Source organism: Anastrepha obliqua, chromosome 2 (assembly GCF_027943255.1).
Source record: "Anastrepha obliqua isolate idAnaObli1 chromosome 2, idAnaObli1_1.0, whole genome shotgun sequence".
Classification (NCBI taxonomy): domain Eukaryota; kingdom Metazoa; phylum Arthropoda; class Insecta; order Diptera; family Tephritidae; genus Anastrepha; species Anastrepha obliqua.
In genome coordinates, this window is record NC_072893.1 from 24,033,223 (window position 1) to 24,056,067 (window position 22,845).

Consider the following 22,845-nt stretch of genomic DNA (forward strand, 5'->3'; position numbering starts at 1 on the left):
TTTCCCCCACTAAATCCACAGCGACCCTCTTTACCACCTGGGCAAAGGAGGTCAAACTGTCCCTTAAGGTAAAAGTCGACGACACACCAATTCCGACGGTAAACAATCCCAAAATGTTGGGTGTAACCTTTGACAGTTTGCTCTCCTTCTCAGCGCACACAACCGCAATTGCCACAAAAGTCCAAAATCGCAACAAGGTCCTCAAATCGCTGGCCGGCAGCACTTGGGGCAAAGACAAAGAACTGTGGCTATGGACATTTAAGGCAATTGGTGGGCCGGTTCTAAACTATGTAGCGCCCGTCTGGTCGCATGGAACTAGTGACACTCAGTGGACAAATCTTCAGACATACTAAAATACTGTCATTCGGACAGCGACCGGTTGTCTCTTGATGTCCCCGGTTCAACACCTACACAACGAGGCACAAATGCTTCCAGTAATGGAGCATAACAAACTGCTCAGCAAGCAGTTCCTGCTGGGAAGTTACCGCAGATTTCACCCCTGCAGACACCTGCTTATCCTTAGCCGCCTCCCAGGCACGTCAGGAGACATCTCTAAGACTACGCTGACGAAATCCAGGACAAAACTGACCGCAATCTACTGGACCTGACAGTGTTTAGACAGTCAATAAACGACATTCACCGGGAGACCGTCACCACCTTCTTAAGCTCCCGTCCTGTGAATGCCGTAATCGGAGTCCAACCACCACCTACAGCAGATGAAGAGCTCCAGCTTCCTCGTGAGACACGTGTAACACTGGTACAATTACGTTCTGGATATTGTAGGAGGTTAAACTCCTACCTAACAAACAAACAAACAAACAAAAGGTGAAGTTCTACGCAAAAAATAGTGCGTAGCGCCTTTTTAGTCAACACTTCTGAGATTCAACTTTAGCAAAAAATTACTTAAAAACTATAAGCCTCCGGAGAACCGTATGCACCTCTCTTTACATCCTTATTTTCGGGGCGTATGCCACCATACCACTTATTCCCCATTTACTATATTAAGACTTTTGCTTAGATATGTTTAATGTTGACTCAAAAAATTGAAAGAATTTTGTTATGCATATTCACATATTTTGTATATTTTTTTCTCAAAATATCGGTAATAACCAAAAATGATAGAATACAAGATTGCGCCTTTCTTCTGTACACCCTAGTTAATATCACCCTCTTCTTTTTTTTTTCAAACTATACGGAAAAGAAACAACATTGTCCACTACAACTCTTGACGTTTATTTACCACGCAAGTTTTTTGTATTTCAATTAAGTTATTTTTGGATTGTTCTTTTCAACAAAAAAGTGATATCAAAACTTAAAGAACAATGTCCGTGGCAACTGGTGAACTTTCGAAGAAGTAAGTATTGCTCAGGACAAATTTACAGCAATGATCGAAAAAGGCCTTTCTTCATTAGCACAAATCCAAGCCACTAAATGTGTGGTTATGTCGAAACACATGCGATACTCAGCATACAAATTCACACGAATGCGAAAATTCTTAAGAAAATATTTATTTTTAAATAAATATAATTATAGAAAACTTAATACGAAGGAATTCTTGTGCATAACCACTAAGGCACTTTTAGCTTAAGTTGGAGAATAAACAAGAAGAAGATTCGTGTAATATAAAAAAAATTGTAATGTATAGCGTAAGTAATAACTTACTAAGATTGCGTCAGTTGCATACGGCATTTCAAGAGTTGGCTTTTAAGCCACTTGAAACTCCATTGAAAACGTGGATGCAGAATGTAAGTTTAATTACACGAAATCTGCATACAACTAAACACCTTGAATCACCAAGTAAGCGTACAAAAATGTAAGAATGTGTAGTGGTAAGGTTATGCCGTTTCGATAAATTAAGTACCAAAAAGTTGGAACTCGTGTGCTTAATTCATTCATATCTAAATCTAAAAAAAAAAAACAAGTTCGAGTTTGAAAATATGTAAGAATTGCAAGTAAACTAAAAACACACTTTACTATTACTAGTAAAGAGTAATGGAAATTTAGCATAGCACTTTATTCCAAAAGCCCGATTTTTCAATCAACTTAAACCATTTCCATATATTTCTAAAATATTTCCATGTTAAATATTTTTAGTGAGCTAAAACGACGCTTAAAAGCCGAGCAGAAAGCCAAGGAAAAAGCAGAAAAAGAAGCGCAAAAAGCAGCGGCGGCCAGCACTAATAATGACAACAATGCAACAAAAAAGAAGTCGGCAGGCGCTTTAGAGGAAGAAATTTCGCCAAACGAATATTTCAAACTACGCTCGGCTGCCGTGATCGATCTGAAGAAATCGCCAGAAACGCATCCGTACCCTCACAAATTCCACGTTAGTATCTCCTTAGAAGATTTCATCAATAAATACGAGAGTCTCAAAGAAGGCGAAATGTTAGAAGACGTTTCCCTGAGGTAACCTATATGTGACAAGCCCAAAAGATATGATTAACAAACAATTATTCATTGGTTTAGTGTTTCTGGGCGCGTGCATGCGATACGAGAATCTGGCGTAAAATTAATATTCTACGATTTGCGTGGAGAGGGCGTTAAGTTGCAAGTAATGGCAAATGCCAAATTGTATCATACCGAAAGTGCTTTCGAACCGGATACATCCAAGATAAGGCGTGGCGATATAATCGGTATTAATGGTTACCCAGGCAAAACCAAGAAGGGCGAACTTTCAGTTGTGCCAAAAGAGGTGGGTTCATTTAAGACGCATGCAAAGTGTTTACTAATCCTTTGAACCCACAGATAAAACTACTTTCACCATGCTTGCATATGTTGCCACATTTGCATTACGGTCTCAAGGATAAAGAGACACGTTATCGGCAAAGATATTTAGATTTGATTATGAATCCAAAAGTGCGGGAAACTTTCCAAATTAGAGCTAATGTAAATATTTTGCGTTTATCTGGTATTTTTTTTAAGTTTTAACAGTATTTATTGTTCAGATTGTCTCATATGTTCGACAATTTTTGGATCGCATGGGCTTCCTCGAGGTGGAAACTCCTATGATGAATATGATTCCTGGTGGCGCAACCGCAAAACCTTTCGTCACACATCACAATGACTTAAATATGGATTTGTATATGCGCGTTGCTCCTGAATTGTACCATAAAATGCTTGTTGTCGGTGGCTTGGATCGAGTCTACGAAATCGGCCGTCAATTCCGGAATGAGGGCATCGATTTAACGCATAACCCAGAATTCACAACATGTGAATTCTATATGGCTTATGCTGATTTTAACGATCTTATCGAGATCACAGAGAAAATGGTGTCAGGCATGGTGAAAGCCATTCATGGCACTTATAAAATTAAATACCATCCCGATGGTCCTGAAGGGCCAGAAGAAGAAATTGATTTTACACCACCATTCAAACGAGTTTCGATGATAAAAACGTTGGAAGAAAAATTAAATGTCAAATTTCCACCAGCTACAGAGTTTAGTAGGAAAGAAACAACTGAATTCCTTTCACAGCTCTGCGTCAAGCATGAAATTGAATGCCCTGCACCAAGAACAACGGCACGTCTGCTCGATAAACTTGTTGGTGAATTTATTGAAGAGACTTGCATAAATCCTACGTTTATATGTGAGCATCCGCAAATAATGTCACCACTAGCCAAGTATCATCGCAGTGAGCCCGGGTTGACAGAACGTTTTGAGTTATTCGTCATGAAGAAGGAAGTGTGTAATGCGTATACCGAGTTGAATGATCCGATGGTGCAGCGTGAACGATTTGCGCAACAGGCCAGCGATAAAGCAGCAGGCGATGATGAGGCTCAACTAATCGATGAGAATTTCTGTACAGCGCTGGAGTATGGTCTACCACCAACTGGTGGCTGGGGCTTGGGTATCGATCGCTTAACTATGTTCCTCACAGATACCAATAACATTAAGGTACTTTTTTGTTTGTATTTTTGAAATAATACAGCAATGCAACTTCTAACAAATGATTTGAACTTTAGGAAGTGCTATTCTTCCCCGCTATGAAGCCAGAGGAGGCTAATCGCACACAACCACCTAGCGAGGGCAACCACATAACTGATACAAAAAATTGAACTCATTAAAGTGGACGGCATTGCAACTTGATAATTAGCGAAAAAAGAAACTGTTGTGAATGAATGTTTGGCAACATTAATAAGGGATTCACACAGATAATTCTCAAAAAATAAATATATTTATTTGACTTTTTAATTGAGTCGTTTACTGGATCATGTTATTGTTGTTGTAGCAGCTTACTAAGCCCTGTCTGGTCGATATAGTCACGGATCGTCTTCGTCTAAGTCATCAAACGGTGGACCCAGAAAGCGTGTTGCCTCGACAGGTTGGGTCCAGAGGGAGAGGGGCTTTAGGTGAGTAGGTTTAATAGGGCATGTAAAGAGATGGTTGTTGTTGTTGTAGCAGCATAAACAAGAAGAAGCTTAATTCTGTCGCAAGGCAGAACAGGCTTGTACTTATATGGGTTCCAGGTCACTCCGGTGCTCAAGGAAACGAATTTGCCGATGAATTAGCCAACCGTAGATCAGCGGTTTCCTCATAGCGACCAGAGCCAATAATCGGAATCAGTTCCGCAGGAATCATGAATTGGATCTGCGATTATGTATGCGTTATTTACCTACATAAAGAGTGATGGTCCGGTTGTTGTTGTTGTTGTAGCAGCATAAACATCCCCCATGCATATACGAGAAATGCTGCTGAAGTGACATTCCTTGGCCGCATATAAATCCGGGTTGTTCCGGTTACGTAGAACCGTCTGTCGTGGGAACGAGCGATGGTCCGGTCTAGATCGCTGCAGAACTGCTAAGTGTTTTGTGACAAGTCCAAACAGAAAACTGTCGAAATTTCTACTAAACTTGGTAGAAAAGACGTTCCGCTGATTATCGGTATCGGTATTAGAGGACACAACCCATGGGGTCAGCATATGACCACCATTGGAATCATTGGGGACCTGATGTGCCTGTCGTGCTTGGAGGATGCGGATAGCACTGAGCGCTTTCTCTGTGAGTCTCTGCCTTTGCTAGAGTAAGGCTACGAGTTTTGGGTTCCGATATCGTGATAATGAGTAATATTCGTTCTCTAAAACTGCAGGATATTAACAGATTTGCCAAGAAATCTGGAAAATTCTCACAGGACTAGCTACCTTTATCTCTGTCTATATTCTTTCCTATCTCTTTCTCTGATTTTCTTTCTAAATACAAAGGGCTTTTTAGCTTGAGCGTTTTAGGACACAAAGAAAGAGGGAGAGACCCGAGAGAGAATGAGAGAGAGAAAGAATATATATCTAAATAAATTCACAACATTTGCAGAGAATACAAATAGACAAAATTTACAAAAAACGGATAAGGGCCGACCGGTGTAGGTAAACGCCGGACACAAACCGTGGCCACAACGTGCACTACTCCGAGCGTTTATCACCCGCACAAACGCAGCTATTCCAGGACCCCAGCCACGGCACAAATTACCGCAAGGCAATACTAATAAATCCGATGCCGGAATGGATAGGACGCACAAGCACTAGCCACGAAACGGAAATAAGCGCCAAAAAGTAGGCACTAAAAAAACGCCAAAAAATTGGGACCAAAAAACGCCCCAAACAGTAGGCACAAAAAAACGCCAAAAAAATTGAGACCAAAAAACGCCCCAAACAGTAGGCACCAAGGAAATATAACGCCAAAAAGTATATTTCCTAAAAATTTGCACCAATAAACAAGCGCCAAAAAGTAGGCAGTGCTTTTTCTCACTAGAAATTAGTAACCACAAGGAAAACCTTAGGAAAAATAGCCTAAAGTGTATCTAAGCTATATATAATATAAGGTATAGCTCTCTCTCTCCTTTTCCTCTACGTTATATCTTTTTTCTCTCTCGCGGAACGAAAATGCCCAAAACGTTGCATGGCCTTAAATTTTACTCTGCATTCGCGCTTGTCCATCGACGCCTAAGAAGTTTCACTTTAAAAATAAGAAATCCTCCACGAGGAGTTCAATTTTCATTATTTCACTTTTATTGACTCTAGAACATAGTTAAAGTTACTGCTTATCTCAGCAAGGTTTACATAATTATGTGTTTGCGGTGAATTTATCTCATAAAATGTAACTAATTATAACATAAAAACAATATTTCCGTATTCTCTAAAAATACACCTTCGTTCATACGACGTAAAGAGGGAATACATACATATTGGTTTACAACTAAAGAAAAAATATACTAAGCATTACAATTATATTAAATTTTTTTTTAAATATTATTTCGAAGTCACCCATTAAACCAGTAAGAAAGCGGTATGCGGCTACGTTTTGCGAATATTTAGCAACGTAGACACGAAATCCGATTTTTTGCAAAAGGATTTTTGTAAGACTGGCAACGCCGACGTTAATGCTATATCAATGCAAAAAAAAATCTCTATGAATAAATTGGGCACCTTTAACATGCGCGTTTAAGGAAAACAATTCCCATGCGTAACATGCATTTTTTAGCATCTCCCATGCTAGGCGCACAATTAGTTCATGGAGAAATGCTTATTAATAAAGATTTTGGAATAACAACCCTGTTTGTTTAAAAAATTTAAAAATAAACTAACTACCAGTTAGATTGCTTAATGGGTAGTGACCGCTTAAAACAAAAAAAAAAAAAACTATGAAACGTTTAAATGGTAAATGGTATCTCCTTGAACTCCGGGTCATTGGCGGGCTTCACATATGAGCCGCCGTATTTCGCCATATACTTCTTAATGAATTCGCGGGACTTATTCTTAACAGATTCGGTGACGACAAGTGTCTGACCAACCGACTCACAATACTTCAGCTCCTTCACCATGACGAAGTGTGTCAGCTGTGGAATTTTGAATTCAAGAAATTTAGCTATTATACTAAAAAATCATAAATATGTAAGCACACTGACCTTTCGTGCTAGGTGATTAAAATCTTCGTCGCTCTGTATGCGACCCATTGCACATGACTCCTTGCGATATGGTTTCAAATGTTGCACAATAATTCCCGCTATTTCGCAACGGAACTTTTCTTTATTTCGACGATACTTCGAATCCGAGTCCTTGCTCTTTTTACTGCAAAAAAATAAAGTTGTTGAAAAAATATATTCAGTTAGTCTATAAATTTGAAATAACCAACCTTTTATCCTTCTTATCCGATTTTCGTCGTTTATGCTCACTACCACCACCGCTACCACTACTACTGCTGGCATTCGTCTGACCCGGCTGAGCGCTGAGATCCCGATGTGGCGGCAATGGACGTTTGAGCGTACGCTTTGTGGTGAGTGCATCCAATTCGTCGACAATCTTGTCACCTTGTACAATTTTATCCAACAATGGGCTGTTATCGCATTCGGCCTTCATCATGTCCTCTTCATCGGATGACAGCAAATAGTCCTGTATTGGTATCGCACCATCCGGGTCGTCGGAGTCATTAACATTTTTCGATTTGGAGCCGGTCACATCAGTATTTGCATTCTCTGCAGTACCATTTGGATTGGCTTTTAATGCGTCGAGGCGCTTACGCCGAATTTCCTCTTTACGTTTGCGTATTTTCTCTTTATTCTCTTTGTATTTGCGCATCTCCATTTGGTTGTAAATGCGATCTTCTTCTTTGCGGGGCTGCAAGTAGCATAAAGTTTCATTAAATTACAAGTAAAACAGTTAATGAATCACACGGATTTCAATTTTTGAACGGTTTCTAAAGAATATTTTCAAGCCCCAAGCGCCATCTGAGGAGATTAACGAACGAGAAACCCATCCTTAGGCAAATCAAACGCAAAAGGTGGCGATGGATAGATCACACATTGGGAAAACCACCAGATACCATCACGAGAATGGCTCTGGACTGGAACCCGCAAGGGAGCAGAGGTCGCGATCGACCAAACAACACTTGGAGAAGGTCGATGCTGCGCGAACTAGTAGATGCCGACATGTTGTTGTTGTAGCAGTACCTTTGCTCTGTCAGTGTAGTGTAGACACTAATCGTCTTTGTCTAGTTCATCTAACGGTAGACCCAGGAAGCTAGCTGTTTCGACGAGTTGGGTTCAGAGAGAGAGGGGTGTTACATGAGTGGGTTTAATGGGGCATGTGAAAAGGTGGTTAGTGTCGTGCGGGGTGCCTTCACATGCTGAACATATGTTTAGTATGTCGGGGTCGATCCTGGATAAGTAGGAGTTTAACCTGCTACAATATCCAGAACGTAATTGTGCCAAGGTTACGCGGAACTCTCGGGGAAGTCGGAGGTCTCCATCTGCGATTGGTGGTGGTTGGACTCCGATAACGGCATGCCACATTCCCATGGCAGGCGGTTCTATGTTACCGGAATGACTCGGGTTTTTCCCGACCAAGGGCTGCCGCCCTGTCTAGTGTACCGTAGATGCCGACATCTCATGGGTCGTGTACGATGGAAGAGTCTTGTCGAGGCCCTATGCTCCCGAGAGGAGGTAACAAGAGAAAAAAAACAAAGCGCCAATAAATACTTACACTAATAGGACGTTCGTCTACCAAACGGTTGTAGCGCTTGTGCCTACGATTTTCCACCTTCCTGTCAATAAATGCCTTCAGTTGTGCTTCATCCATGCCTTTAAAACCGCAAAGCAAAACATATTTTAGGGGAATTCGAGAAATATAAAACTAATAACTTTTACCCATCAGCACATCATCATCTTCGCTACTTTCGTTGACTACTTTGGCTTCCTCACAAGACTCACTGTCCGAGCTGTCTGCCTCATCGACTACGGCACGCAATTGTTCTGGCGTGGGTGGATGCCATTGTGGTACACGTTGCTTGGCGTGATAATAATAGATTTGGCCTTGCGGGCTAATGGCGTATTTCCATAAACGCGGCAAGCTGGAAACCACCGCAGGTAACTTGTAATCTGATGGATCTGTAGACTTGGGCTTCGGCTGCACTTGTACGTGCGCATAGCATGGCGGAGTGGGTATTGGTTGGCGAGCCACGGAATACCATTGTCCTGTTGAGGGGTCTACACAGAAAGGGACATCCTGTGGGCGCGTCTTCTTTGGTTCCAATCCAAAGAAACGGCACTTCGTTTCAAATTCGCGACGCTCCTCAGCCATGCGCTTCTCAGCCTCATCGCGTGCTACCTACATGTCCACAAATATAAAAAAAAAACACTCGTTTTTATGCTGTTTTATACAAAATATTTGATTCCTATTTTTCTTACCTTAGCTGCGAACAACTCTCGCCTTTGCTCCTTCGACAAATGCTTCGTGCTGTCGTTGCTCGAGTTATTGCTGTCCTGTGCCGGTCGTCTACGCGGATCACTGACAGGCATTGAGCCTACTACCGTTATATTGTTGTTTCGTATGTCTTTGCTGAAACTTGGTTTGGAATAACGGGAAGTTGCAGGGCCGCGTCCGAATCGATCCCGATGATAACGATCACTCATGACAGATCGACTAGTGTCGACAGAGGCTTCTGCAAACTGTCGATCGGCTTCGCGTTCATGCTCTTTCATTTGTTCGATGCGCTCACGTTTCGGTATGCGGAATATTTCCGGCAAACTATTCCATGCAGCAGTTAATTTCATAGCCAGCTTTTGCAATTCGGATGGTACTTCCTGTCCACTAACTATCTCCTGTTGCGAATTGCTGCTCGAGCTTTCCTTGGATGACTCGTCGCTGGGTGACGAAGTGTTGCCAGTCGGTGCAATAGCAGCTGGCAGCGCATTGCCGCACCAATTGCGTACACTCTGATAAACTTTACTATCAGTGAGTACAGTCTTATTTGCGATAGGCAAACTCTCCAGCGCCTCTAAGAGTGACAGGCGTATAGCCATATCGCCACCGTCTTCGCTCATCCAGCCGTGCAGCAAACGCAACCCGTGATAATCCAAAAATAGGCGGCGACACGGCACTTCTGCGCTTCGTAGGATTTTCAGCAGATTAAGACGTGTTTGTGGCAATTTAGCGCGCACAACCAAACGCGAAAAACGCAATGTATCCGATTGATTTCGCAGTCCACCGCGACTAAGGAACTTGACCTCGTCCTCAATATCGGGATCTTCCAAATAGCGTGCAGTTTTGGTTGGTTCACCTGAGGCAGTTGTACGTAGTCTCTTCTCTTTCTTTTCCTTATTTTGTTTCTTTTTTCGTAATACCTTATCTGTGGATTTTCCTGCCAACTTTTTAACTTTAGCCTTCGCATCGTCATCACCATCTCTCAGTTCATCCTCGTCCAACTTCTTTCGCTTGTCTTTACTCGACGCGTCCACTTTCTCGTCCAATTTCAATTTTCCACCTTCATCTGCGCTTATCGTAGATTTGCCTGTAGTCGCATCAATTTCTAACCGTTTGGGAGCATCTTCGGTATCAGCAATGCTTTCATCGCTCTCGTCTTCGTCACTGCCATCTGCCAAGTTATCGGCATCACTGTCTTCGTCGATTTGTTCACCCTCGTCCGAATTGGGCTCCTCACCGATCCAGCCGCGACAGTTTGCCGACTCGCAATAACAGCGCTGCGCCTCTCTGCCATACCGTTGGTACTGGTAGTCGAACGTGATCTCCTCACCCGGCATTATGGACTTGCGACTGAAGAATCCTATACGCAATTCACCGTTCACAGTCCACTTTTGCGTCTCCGCATTCGGATCGCAAGAATGATTTATGAAGCGCGATATATTACCCTTTATGGTGGCGTCTATTATGGCATCACTACGTAACGCCATAAAATAATAGTGACGATTCTTATCCAAGGAATAAGCTGTACGTCGGCGTTCAAACTCATCGCCATCAATCACTTCACCCACGTATTCCATAATAAATTCACCCGGCAATATTTCAATGTCAGCCATTATGCCGAAGCCCTTCTTTTCTGTGCGAAAAACACGACACGGCGAACATAAAAGTTTCTGAAAACGTTTATTTGTACAACGATCTTTCACGTTGCAGTCGGGACCGCACTCTATCATAAGCAATCGATTCAAGCAATCCTCGCCGCATCCCAACTCGCCACGCTCCTCCTCTTCGGCTGTCAAGAAACAATCGCACAACATTTTGCGCGCTTCTCTACTAACCACACGCTCGCATTTGTACTCGTTCTCTTTAATAACGTGAAAGTTACTCAAACGCTCTTCCATCTCCTTGAGAAACTTGGCATTCTTCGCCTCTACATGAGCCAGATCTGTGAGGTGGTCATCCAGACTGTAGTGAGTTTTCATTTCTACATCATCTTTTATGGAGAATCGTTCTTTTTCGCGCACCAAGCCGCGTCCCACAAGTGCTTTTGGTGTCTTCGTAATTAGTTTGATACGATGCGAACGCCGCACACCAGATATCTCATCGAAAGATGACTCATGAATGGGGCTTTTCGATGGTGGCGTTGTTGTTGGAGTGGCTACTGGCGTATCTGCTGGAGTTTCGTAGTACAGCTGCTCAGTAAGAGTTGACGAGCCTTCTTCAAAAGATTTTCCAGCTGGTGTTATATCTCCAGCTATGCTTTCATTGGGCGTTTGCATGGCCTCTACAACTGTGGTGACTGCTTCTTCTTGTTTTGCTACTTCGGTTTTGAGTTCATCTTTTTGCAAAAGTGTTTTCGGGCAAATAACTTCATCCACACTATCCTCTTCGATCTTATAACCGCGCTTTAACAGATTTACACCATCTTCGATAAATTTCTCGATATCCTTCAATGGATCCGGTTCTTCCTCTGGCTCATTGACAGATGCAGCTTCAGGAACCCTGGCTACGACGCCTTCGTCAATCGCAATTTGTCTGTCTTCAGTAGCAGCAGCTGCTGCGGTGGGCGGCGACTCTTTTACTTTCACTTCCTCCACTGGCGCACCATCTGTTTCTGTAACAGCACTACTTTCCTTTGCTTTAGCAAGGTCGGAATTACTCTCCGATTTGGTTAAAACATCCTTCAGCGCGGCCTCAAAAGCTTCTTTCAGTTTCTTTTGCCTTTTTTTCTTGGCACTTTTTTCTTCCATTTTCTTAGCCAGCTCGTTACTTGTAGTGTCTTCAGTTGCCAGAAATTTCTTTTTTTCTGACTTCTTCGATACCGTTAAAGATTTGTCTTTATCCTTAATTTCAGCGTGCGCTGTATTTATTTTCTCATTACTGCCAATCGATTGATCCGACTTGGACTTTCTTTTGCTGCTGGATTTTGATTTATCCTCTGGTGTTCTCTCTGTCGCTTTGTGGTGTTTCAAATGTTTTGTTACAGGAGTGGATGTCGCTGAACGGCTCTCTTCATCCATCGACGATTCGTGGGAGCTCTCTAAGCAGGACCGTTTTTTCAAATCATCAGCCGTTTGTGACTCTCGCTTCGTCTTTTTCTGTGATGATTCTTTCGACTTGCTGGAATCAGTCAAAGTTTTCTTGGCAGTTAACGGCTTCATATCGACGTTAGGTGTGCTGGTAGTAGGCAACTCTGAACTAGTAGAATCGTAGGCTGACTTTTCTTCAAGCTGCATCTGCATTTTGAGTAGGCGTTTTTTGGGCGGTGCTTTTGCGAAAACTTCTTTCTCACCAGCTTCAACTGAATTGGAATAAGCAACGATTTCGCTAGCCGCATTGCTGACACCTTCCTCTATTGGCTCGTTTGAGACCTTGCCTTTACGCGGCTTTCGTGTTTTTCCCGTACCATCCTCTTCTTCATTACTTTTTTCCTTACATTCTACGATTTTGGGCTCTTCTGTAGACAATGGGCGAGGTTCATTTGCCTCAGCTGGCTTTTCATCGGAAGGATATTTTGTACTCTTGCGTTTCTTTACCTTCTTCGGCTTGTCGTTTGGTGTTCCTGATTGCGAGCGCTCTTCTAGCATTTGCTGGTCCACATTCTGTGCTACTGCTTCGCTGCTAATATCAGCGCTTACTTCAAGAACAGCCATAGATTCGTCATTTGACGTAGGTGGCGGCACAATTTCCTCCACGTTCGGCGGAATATTTACTGAAGCGTTTTGAAGCGCATCTTCAGGCGATTTTAAAACTTTTAGCTGCCCTTCATCTTGTGTTTCCGGTTTAGTAGCGTCGCTTTGATCACCATCACTGCTCGTGTCATTTCTCTTGCTTTCAAGCTCAATATCTGCGGAGTGTTCAACCTTCGCGCTCATTCCTTTTTTCTGCTTGCGAGACTTTAATGGTGATGGTTTCAATTTTTCTTGCCGTTGTTTGGTGGTTTTGGGAAGCGTTTCAGTTGTTGTATCAGTTTGGAGCTTTACAGTCGCAACGTCATCATCTTGTTGCTGTTCGATTTTTGATGTCTCTAAGTCTGTACACTTTACGCCCGTATCACTCTGGATATTCTGAACGTCTGAGACTATAGCTGGTTCCAAAATTAGTTCGGCTTCTGATGCATTTACAATCGGTGCCTCATGCGAAATACTGTCCGCTGATTCCACGACTTTTCCTGCACTCGAAGTATGTAAATCTTGTTCCATTACATTTGTAGTATTAGTCTCGGGTGTGGCATTAATTGTGACATCATTTTTATCATTTTCCTCTGCAACTACGGCTTCTGCAACTCCGCCTGCCACTAGCGTCTGTATATCTTGTGTTGTTGTTATTATAGCATTACACTCTGAGGTCAAATTTTTAGGTATGTCCCTTTCGCTGCTATTCTGCGAGTTTTCATTAGATTCTACTGCAATGCTGGATGTGGTCGCATTGGTTTCCTTTCGGTTCCTCGGCGTGCGTCGCCGGCGCGAGGGAGAGGAATGATTGGAATTGCTATCCGCGTCTTCTTTTGCTATTAGCGCTTTCGACACACTAATGTCCGTGATAGCAGGCGAATCCTTAGCGCGTATTTCAGGGGATGTATCATCTTCTGCCACTTTTATAATATTTTGTTCCAAGCTCGTGGCAATGGTGTCGATTTCTACCTTTTTACTTTCAGAAGAATTCAATGGAGATTGGATCGACTCGACAAGTGTAGATGAATTTGTCTGAACACTATCATTGGATTTATCTGCGTCTAGTGTGACAGGGCTTGCGACATCTTTTGTGACGGAGGAGGTTCTCTTTTCTAAATCCTCTTCCAATTCAGCATTTTCCACTACAGTTTCGGCTACTTTTTCCTTACTGCCTTGCGGAATTTCCACTTCCTTAGCTTTTAAATCTAAAACTGCTTTGCAACTCTCTGCTGCTATTTCAGCAAAAGTCTCTTCTAATGTTTTATGGGCAGTTGCCTCTCCCCTTTGTGAACGCCTTTCATAACGCCGTGTGGTCTTTTTTGAAGAATGTCCTGTGGAGTTTTCCGAAGGTGTCGGAGAGGGTGTCTTCTTGGCACCGACTTTGGGTTGTTCACCGGTAGCCAACTGTGCACCAGTCATTGGATTTACTTCTTCCATGCTACTCTCATCCAGCCCTTTCTCTGCCTCAGACTCATTAGTTAACCACTGTTGCTCTGAATTCGCAGGCTTTTCGCAAACATTCGAAACTTTAGTTGCGCCACTCGATACATGCGAATCTGTTTGCTCACTGGAAACAATAGTTTCTGTATTCGCTTCCGTAGTGTCGCTGTGCAGCTCTTCTAAAGATTTATCTGGAACAGCTGTTTTCGTGAGTGACTCTTCCAGTGGCAGTGTTTTTGCGCTTGGAAACTCAGTTTCCACCATTATTTTCGACATTTTATTAGACGAAGCATCAGAATGTCCGACTGAAATGTTTTCAATTGTGTGCTCATCTTTAAATGCTGCTTCAACCTTCTCTCCTACCGGTAGCTCTTCCACGATACTCTGCTGCGAGGAACTTTCAGTAACAATTTTGACTTCACTGGGGTGCTCGCTTGATTTCAATTCATTGATGTTTGACAAATCACCAACTACATGCGTTCCATCCTCAGCGCCCGAAGCTTTAATCTTGCTTGCCTCTTGAACCAATGTTTGTGGCTGCAATTGCTCACACTCCGACGTAGAAGCCACCTCATCACAATGTTGTGGCGTCTTCGTTCCCATTGTTAAATCATTCAATTTAACAGTCTTTAGGATGTCCAACAACGTGCTTGTCTCGACGTTGGCCGCCACGTTGTGAACTGCTGCCTCGTACATTTTAAATTTGCTTACTTGTTTTTTTATTGGCAAAGTAATCCTTTCTTTCTTAGTGTTATTCGATGCAGCAGGAAAATCCACGCAATTTGATAAGGCAGCACTTTGCTTCTCGCACACTTTACGTTCATCTTCAATTTCCATAGTGTTAGTTTGTACAGCAGGTAACACCCCCATGGGATCTGAAACATTAGAATTAGCAGTCTGTGATGCCTCAATTGCTTGTTCGGTAGGCGGTAACTCCACTGGGGAATTTTGAGCATTCCTTTTTGTTAATTGTCTTCCGCCAACCGGTTGTTGCGTTATCAGCGCTTCACTAACAAAGTTTGCTGTAACGTTGTTATTTTCTGCGACTGATGTCTCGAACTCATTGCCCGTTTTAACGGCAGTATTTGACTTATTACATTCAACTGGCAGTGCATTATTCTGATCCGCTTCTATGTCTGTCATTTTGAGCTCGCCTATTACATCAAAATGTTTATTTAAAGGTGTTTTTAATTTCGATTTGGATTCTTCCTCTTCCGTTTTGTTAGCAATACTTCTTTTGGGTAAACGATGAGATCGCCTTGTAGGGAGAGCTTTACTTGTTGCTACGGTACTTAATTCAGTAGCAGAACCGTTACTCTCGCCACTATTGTTGTTGTTGCCGCTGCCAATTATGACATCGCTACAGCTGTTAGACGCCGATGATAGTGATATTGTCGAAGTGGGCTCACTACTTTGAGGCATTGTTACGCGTTTTAAGGAAACGCGCAATTTATCACCTTTCTTGTAACTTTTATTACTGCGGTCCGAGCCGCTTTCTGATTCCGAACCACTCGACTTACGGTTAACAGAAATCCCTTTATATGTTTCCGCTGAGAAAGAATCTAATGCGATTACTGCCACTTTTTCAGGTTTCACATCCAAAGTGGTAGTTATAGTAGTTTGTTCAGCTTCTGCTGCCACATTAGAATCTTTCTGTGAATTTAGGTGGCTTACGGATTCTAAAGATGTAAATTGATGAGGTTGAGAATTTTCAGTTGTTATCTCTTCAACCGCGGCCACAATAAATTCTGGTGCGGAGGAAGTTTCGCAAACATTGGCACTTTCTTGCCAAATACATACAGATGCGAAATTTCTTTGCTGCGATTCGTTTACTTCATTTTTAGACGTCGGGGTGTCTGGCTGAAGTTCTGGTTCAGATAAGGATGAGGTGGATGATATCTCTAAAATTAAATCCTCACTTTGCCTGCTAGCCACTGATTCGCTAGTCTTTGTTATATTGTCGGTACGGTTTAAATTGGCTTTATATTCTTTCCAATTTGTGGCACTATTCAAAGTCGATTTACTAACGGTCGCTTTCTTCTCCAACTCTTTCGTTATATCTTTTGCGGGCTGGTACTCATCTACATTTTTGTCCCTTGTCGTTATTTTATCAGCTGATTTCTGGCTTAATCTCGAGGAAGTGTTTTGTGCTGTAGGGGTTTTATTTTTCGGCGGACGACCTCGACGCTTTTGTACTCCAGATTCTGGTGTGAAAGTCTTCACATCAACGATTGGCGTGGACGAAGCAAATGAATTGGAAATGTTTTTGCGCTTGCTAGGTGCACCTATTAAATAAATTAAATGTGTATTACACGATATGCTTACATATTGGGCTTAGGTTCAGGTATTAACATCAAAGAACTTATATAATAAATTTCACCTAAAATCTGGAATTAACTAATTAAAGAATAAAGAGCGCGTTGAGCTAAATGAAGTATCTCTTCTGTATTTATGTAGAAGGTAACATCCTAAAATACTAATAAATATCGTAAAAATATATCGATTTGTATATGTAGTTAGATCGATTGAGATTAGCATTTCGAACTTAAGAGTGCCCTCCACTCATCACAAACCTCATCCAGACCCAGTTTTTCCATAAACCTAAGATGGTACCGGGATAGGGTGAGCGAATGTTCCTATTTTCCAGTCGTAAGAGGCCGAGTTTCTTGTTCACGTTATAGGATCGCAATAGAGAAACAATAAACTGCAAAATATCAACGATCAAATTCATTTAAACAAAAAATAATAATTTTGCTCAAGTGCATTACCACACTTTTGCGACAACACAATATTTACTACAATAAGGATCCACAAAATATTTTTAATTTGAAGAGGTTATATATTACACATGTATATAGGTTTTGCAATGAACTGGAAGAGAGGGACACGCTAGAACACCTTCTATGCTATTGCCCTGCGTTAGTTAGAAACAGATTTAAATGCTTAGTGCGTATTGCAAGATGTTTACTATATACAAAGAAACGTAAAGGTCCAGCTCCATCTGGTAATGCTAAGGAACAATAGGTCTATGTGATGGCTTTCAATCAGCCAGGCCAACCTAACCTAATATATGTATGTACGTAGGCAAATTGACATTTTTTAAATTCCATTATATATATATATATATATGTATATATGTACTCTAACTTACTTGTAGCCTTTCTTTGCTGCGGGGGCGTCGAGACCGTTTGACACATTAGTCCACTGCTGGAACTGCAACTATTGCTTTCTATTTGTGCGACAATCAGACTAGAGTTCTGCTTCGACTTCATCAAACTGGCATTGAAAATTTCCTGTGTGCGACTAAGTCGACGTGCCTGCGCTATTTTTGCTGGGTCCATCGCCGCTAAAACTTCAGCATTATTTTTTCTATTTATTGTGCCCAGCATACTCATTGTTGGAACTGTCGACAAAGGTGGTGGTAGTGGAGGCGCATTTATTCTATTTTGTTGCTCCGATATTGATATGCGACGAAATATTGCTGATTTTTCCATAAATGCTTTTTGTTTACTACTCAAGTCCGAAGTGGTAGCAATGGCCGCCGGAGAACCGAGAGCACTACCACCGCCCATGGATGTTGATGCAATGGTTTTTGATGTTTGGGGTGCATTTGAGTCAATACGCGCTTCTATTTGGATTTTGTGTGGCTTTCGATGTTTATTTAGTAAATCTCTAACATCAAATTTTATTATTTTTTTACGCGAACTTCGACGACACTCGCCGCTGGTACTTGGCACAGCGGGCGCACGTGGATTTCCTGTATCAGTTGACACATCCAAAACGGGTGATATGGCCAGAGCAGCACTATCAACTTCCATTACATTCTCACTCTCCTTTCCACTCATAACCGTTTCAAAATTATCCGAAAATTTTGTTGAATATACGGTTCCTTCACTTGGCACTGCCAATTCGTTATTAACTTGCTTGGGGTATGTTGCTTTTGGTGGCCTGCCAGCACGCTTCCGCTGTGGCGTCATATCTGACTTCGAAGACGAAGAACTCATCGCGTAAAACTATAATGCAGATTCAGCTTACGAAATATTACTAAAAAAAAACGTATATGTAGATGTGTGTTAAAATATTTTACACAAAGCGCTCCAAAGGAAAATTGAAAATATACGCACTTTATATCGATTTCGTTCGCTGATAAAATTATGTGTGATACTTAATGGGTAAGTATTCACGATACTCGCATATGGTGTATGCAAGGAACATGCTATCGCGAATACTTCCGTTCTATTCAACAAACCAGGAAACACGCTGCCTCCGAACTATTCTGCGAAATATAAACGGCTTATGTGAGGTGACATCAGCACACCCCACCAAATCTCCTTCAATAACTGTTCCTTAAATGTTCATTAAAACTATACACCATTTATATAAACAATCACTATCCACCCTCCCACCGAGACTCCGTTTCAAATACTTTTCAACTGCAAAAATGACCATGAAAATATTAACGAAGTGTGAGTATAATGAAACATACTTTTGTTGTAAATAAATAATTACCAATTTTTCGTGGTATCTCTTATTTTTAACATGCAAATATCCGATTCTATTAAATATACATGCGGCCACAGCAAAAATCTTCCGAAATTACTAACGAAATAGAAAGAAAAAACAAATGCAAATGTAGTTGCCACATTATACTATTTCGCCGTTTCGTTACGCAGATATGCACAAAACAGAAAAGATACAAATATATTAGGTGAAGTAAAAAGTTCTGAATTTTTTCGCCCAGATTGCTTGACCTTGGGTTACACAAGCCACTGCTCTAAAGATAATAGAATACGATATTAGTTGTCAAAAACAAAAAATTCTTTGCAAAGTCTAGGCATCCAGAACGGTATAAAGAAAATTCACTTTTAATCAATCCCCATTGTTGTCGTTTTGTACAAATTACTTACTCTAACTTCGCTTCTTTCGCGAATTACAACGAAACGTCGCCGAATGGGCAAGCTACATCAAATCACTTGCAAAATTGACTGCCTTACAAAAATCATGTACAGTCAAGAACAAAGGGAATCTTTTCAAGGAGGTGGCATTCGAGCAACAATAAAATTTTATAAAATAAGATATGTCAAGGGAATGAGAGGTTGGAGTATGGAAGGAATAAGAAATAGATAAAATTAGTTAGTAGCGCATTCCCAGCAAAACAACAACTTTCCATTATTCTGTTTTTCTGGCATTTCTAAATGAATGGCAAAATGGAGGAGTAGAAATCAAATACTTTAATCACATTACCTTCTATAGATACGCCTTGGTTATGAAGACAATCAAAACATTGGGAATGATGGCATACACGAGGAACAAACATGCAGTGCTACGACCAAGGTTACCCGTATATGGGCATGATTCTCTCTATTCGCCACTTCTCTGCTCTCTATGTGTCTTCTCGGTTAACTTGACGAAAAACTTTCATGCGAAAGCCAAAAAAGGTATCGACTAAGATTCGTCATTAGCGACTATGGTTATACCTCATAAAACTGCTAACGCTCAGCGAAAACAAGAGGTCTAATGCTGAAGTTACGGTTGAAGTTATTAAAATTTTGGGATTTTGAGGCATGTTGAAAACAATGTTACTGTATATATGGGATTTTTGAAACAAGGAACGTAACATCAGTTGTTTAGTGGGTGCAGTATATTATATAAAACCAATCGTACAAACAGAGGATTGGAGAGTTTTTTTTACGCCTGGTAAAAGCTTTAGATGAGCCCAAATTATTAATATAAAAACATATTAAAGAAAGACAAGCTTTTGATAAGATTATTAAAATTTTATAAACAAATACATCCAACATTTTTTTTAAGTTCCCCAGGTGATGACAGTTTCAGTTCCTTTAATAGCTCAATATGTGAAAATTCATCTATTTTCAAGTAAAAATCTTGAGACCATATTCTCTCTTTTTTTTTGGTACAATATATTCCATCTCCAGACATTCATCAATAATTAATATTTTCAAGAATTTGTTGCGCTTATTATAATTATATTCAATCGATACCTTATAATTCGTGTTTTCTGTCCAAGTGATGTTTGAAACAATGTTCTGGAAGCTATCAACCATGTTTGTAACTTAGGTCTGAAACAATGTTACTCGTGTATGCCGTACTTTAGACTAAAAATTAAACAATTGCAAGCAACGGAGCTGCCGTGTGTGACCCCAGCGTGTAAAACCAAAAACGAATTCGCAAAGTTGAAGCAACAAACGTTTCCCTATATGAACTCGGATTAATGAAATTTGCCTAATATCAGAAAACAAAGTTGGTAGCATTAAACATAGTGAGTTACCCTTTCGTGCAAAAATACAAATAGAAACACTCTTCCTCTTCCTATTTTTGACAGGCACCCAAGTACGTAATAATGTGTGTGTGCTTATAATAGGTTCACATATAAGTAAATGATCTATTTTTTCGTGCTTAACTCCCAATCCGTAATTAAAGAGCGAGATTTCCCATACAAAATTTCTCTCCCAAAAACTGAGATTATAAAATAATCCTAGATAATAACTTTTTAACATACAACCCGGTGTTATCGATAATTATTATTACGAATTTAAGGAGAAACATCAAATTAAAAACTAAATGAAATGGAAGCCGGCAAAACAGGCCTGTAAAAATAATTGTTATAAAATTTTTGTTAGGAATTATTAATTATGCATTCATATTACAGAAAAAACGTGCGATCTTTAACGCTTTGTCCTCTTATAACTTATTATAAAATGTGATATCGAATTTCATATGCGTAGTGCTGCCATAATTTTTTGGAACCTCAGTAAACGTCGTTTACGAATTACCTCCAAGTGTTTGTTACGCAGCAAAATGCGTAATTAAATTAGATATTCCTTCTTCTTCCAATATATGCCATCAAAGCAATTTCTATGAAGAAAAGTCTTGCAAAACAGTATTGACAACTGATTGTCAATTTTTCAGGTAATCTGCCAAATGTGACGGATGGATTAATTTTGTGGACTTATTGCATATGTGAACGTACTTTTAGTCTTTTTGCTTGAGTGTGTTGAGTCTATACCAATTTATGTGAAATTTAATCATTTTTTATGCAACCATGGAATCAGGTGATCTCAGCTGTGGGCATTTTTGGACGATCAGCTGAGAGTGTTTTTACTTATGAATCTGTACAATAATGATTACCCTTATTCTCTGAGTATAACCATACTCGCTAGTGATGAATCTTGCCCAATGACTTTGTTGTTGCTTTCATATGCAAATTTTGCGCCAAGTGAGCTTGTGCTCTGCTAGCGGGCAGAGAAATGGCAAATCGAAGACGCCGTTTATTTAAAGTGAATCGATTTATTCGGAAATGAGAATGAAATATATCATTAAAGATAAAACTAAATGTTCCAAAAAATTATTTTTTTTAACGAATTTTTATTTTAACTAGAATATTTAAAAAAATCGAGCGTTTTGTCCTTTTTCTAACATTTACCAAAAAATTATCACCTTCTATTATAAAATTCATAGCATTTTCAATTTACTTACTGCAGCGAAACCCGTGGTCTGAAATTCAATCAAAATATAAGCAAAATGTCAGCATTTATATTAGCTCCGTCTTATGTCAAATCTGCAGCGTTGCGCGCTATTCGCATCGAGATGTAATTCGAAAGGAACATGTACTCTACATGTAGTGTTCGTGCTGTAATAATTGCAGCTGTGTAACTCCACTTGTGAACCTTTTACTAAATGTGTCTTGATATTTATTAAATCTCTGTCTTTACTTTGAGCTGTTTTCACAGGTGGGCACCTTGCTGTCTTAAGGGGTTATATACAGTTAGAAAGCCGAAAAAAGCGAATTTTCCAGAATTTTTTCTGAGAAAACTTTTAATTTTATTGTTCTAAAAATTTGTACACATATTATGTCATCTTTTGACTGTAATTTAAGACTTAGTATTAGTAAAAATATTTATTTGGAAAGAAGCTACAACTGATCGCCGGCAGCTCCTCTCAAAAAAGACGTTTTGTGGTGACCACTATATCTCTGAACTGGAACGTCTGAAATGAAAAGGCCAAACAAATTTCGTATGTTCAATCTAGTAATTAATCGAATTAATAAGCAAAATATATTTTTTTGACAAAATGGCGGTTTCTCAAAAAAACAAATCCATTTTTGGCCAAAATTTCGGCCTTAAATTGTTAATAAAAAAAAAAAAATATTTAACGGTGAGAAAAAATCTTCGATTAATTACTATCAAATATATAAAATACATTACGATTAATTACTAAAAAATAAATATAAATACCAACCGGTTCAGCCGTTTTCGAGTAATGTTAGTCACTTTGAAAACACAATTTTGAGAAAAAACGCGTTTAAAGTTTGAAAAGCACCTTATAAGCACTCTGAAACGCCTTTACAAATTTGCGTGTAACTTCGAAAATATTCGCCGGAACGATATTAAATTTTCTGTGTGGATTCTTAAATATATGAACACTAAGGGGTTACATAGTTTAAAAAAATCGATTTTTTTTTGCTTATTAATTTCTACAACATCTCAAGAATGTTATCCTAAATTTTCAAGTCGATACAAATAATAGT

The 22,845-nt window shown here is 40.2% G+C and overlaps 2 protein-coding genes across 3 annotated transcripts; one reads left to right on the forward strand and one right to left on the reverse strand.

The window, feature by feature from the left end:
* The first annotated feature begins 1,204 nt into the window (after positions 1-1,204).
* Positions 1,205-4,190, forward strand: LOC129238712 (lysine--tRNA ligase). Of its 2 annotated transcripts, none has more exons than XM_054873838.1 (6): positions 1,205-1,354; positions 2,095-2,406; positions 2,467-2,692; positions 2,746-2,886; positions 2,946-3,893; positions 3,962-4,190. In XM_054873838.1, exons 1-6 carry the CDS (start codon positions 1,323-1,325, stop codon positions 4,052-4,054), a joined length of 1,752 nt encoding a protein of 583 aa, XP_054729813.1. In that variant the 5' UTR covers positions 1,205-1,322; the 3' UTR covers positions 4,055-4,190. The 2 variants fall into 2 exon arrangements, with proteins under 2 accessions (XP_054729813.1, XP_054729812.1); XM_054873837.1 differs by lacking the exon at positions 1,205-1,354 and adding an exon at positions 1,451-1,813.
* Positions 4,191-5,974: 1,784 nt separating this feature from the next.
* LOC129236858 (probable histone-lysine N-methyltransferase CG1716) lies at positions 5,975-18,335 on the reverse strand. The gene is made up of 7 exons (XM_054871130.1): positions 17,449-18,335; positions 9,171-16,582; positions 8,631-9,090; positions 8,467-8,564; positions 7,121-7,602; positions 6,894-7,056; positions 5,975-6,824 (listed from the first exon to the last, which is right to left on the reverse strand). Exons 1-7 carry the CDS (start codon positions 18,299-18,301, stop codon positions 6,639-6,641), a joined length of 9,654 nt encoding a protein of 3,217 aa, XP_054727105.1. The 5' UTR covers positions 18,302-18,335; the 3' UTR covers positions 5,975-6,638.
* Between the last annotated feature and the right edge of the window lie 4,510 nt (positions 18,336-22,845).

Coding starts and splice junctions, on each gene's coding strand:
- LOC129238712 (XM_054873837.1), top strand. CDS start 1,638: ATGTATAGCGTAAGTAATAACTTACTAAGATTGCGTCAGTTGCATACG. Junction 2,887..2,945: donor CTTTCCAAATTAGAGCTAAT/GTAAATATTTTG, acceptor TTTATTGTTCAG/ATTGTCTCATATGTTCGACA. Junction 3,894..3,961: donor CAGATACCAATAACATTAAG/GTACTTTTTTGT, acceptor TTTGAACTTTAG/GAAGTGCTATTCTTCCCCGC.
- LOC129236858 (XM_054871130.1), bottom strand. CDS start 18,301: ATGAGTTCTTCGTCTTCGAAGTCAGATATGACGCCACAGCGGAAGCGT. Junction 8,565..8,630: donor AGATGATGATGTGCTGATGG/GTAAAAGTTATT, acceptor GCGGTTTTAAAG/GCATGGATGAAGCACAACTG. Junction 7,057..7,120: donor TCGGATAAGAAGGATAAAAG/GTTGGTTATTTC, acceptor ATTTTTTTGCAG/TAAAAAGAGCAAGGACTCGG.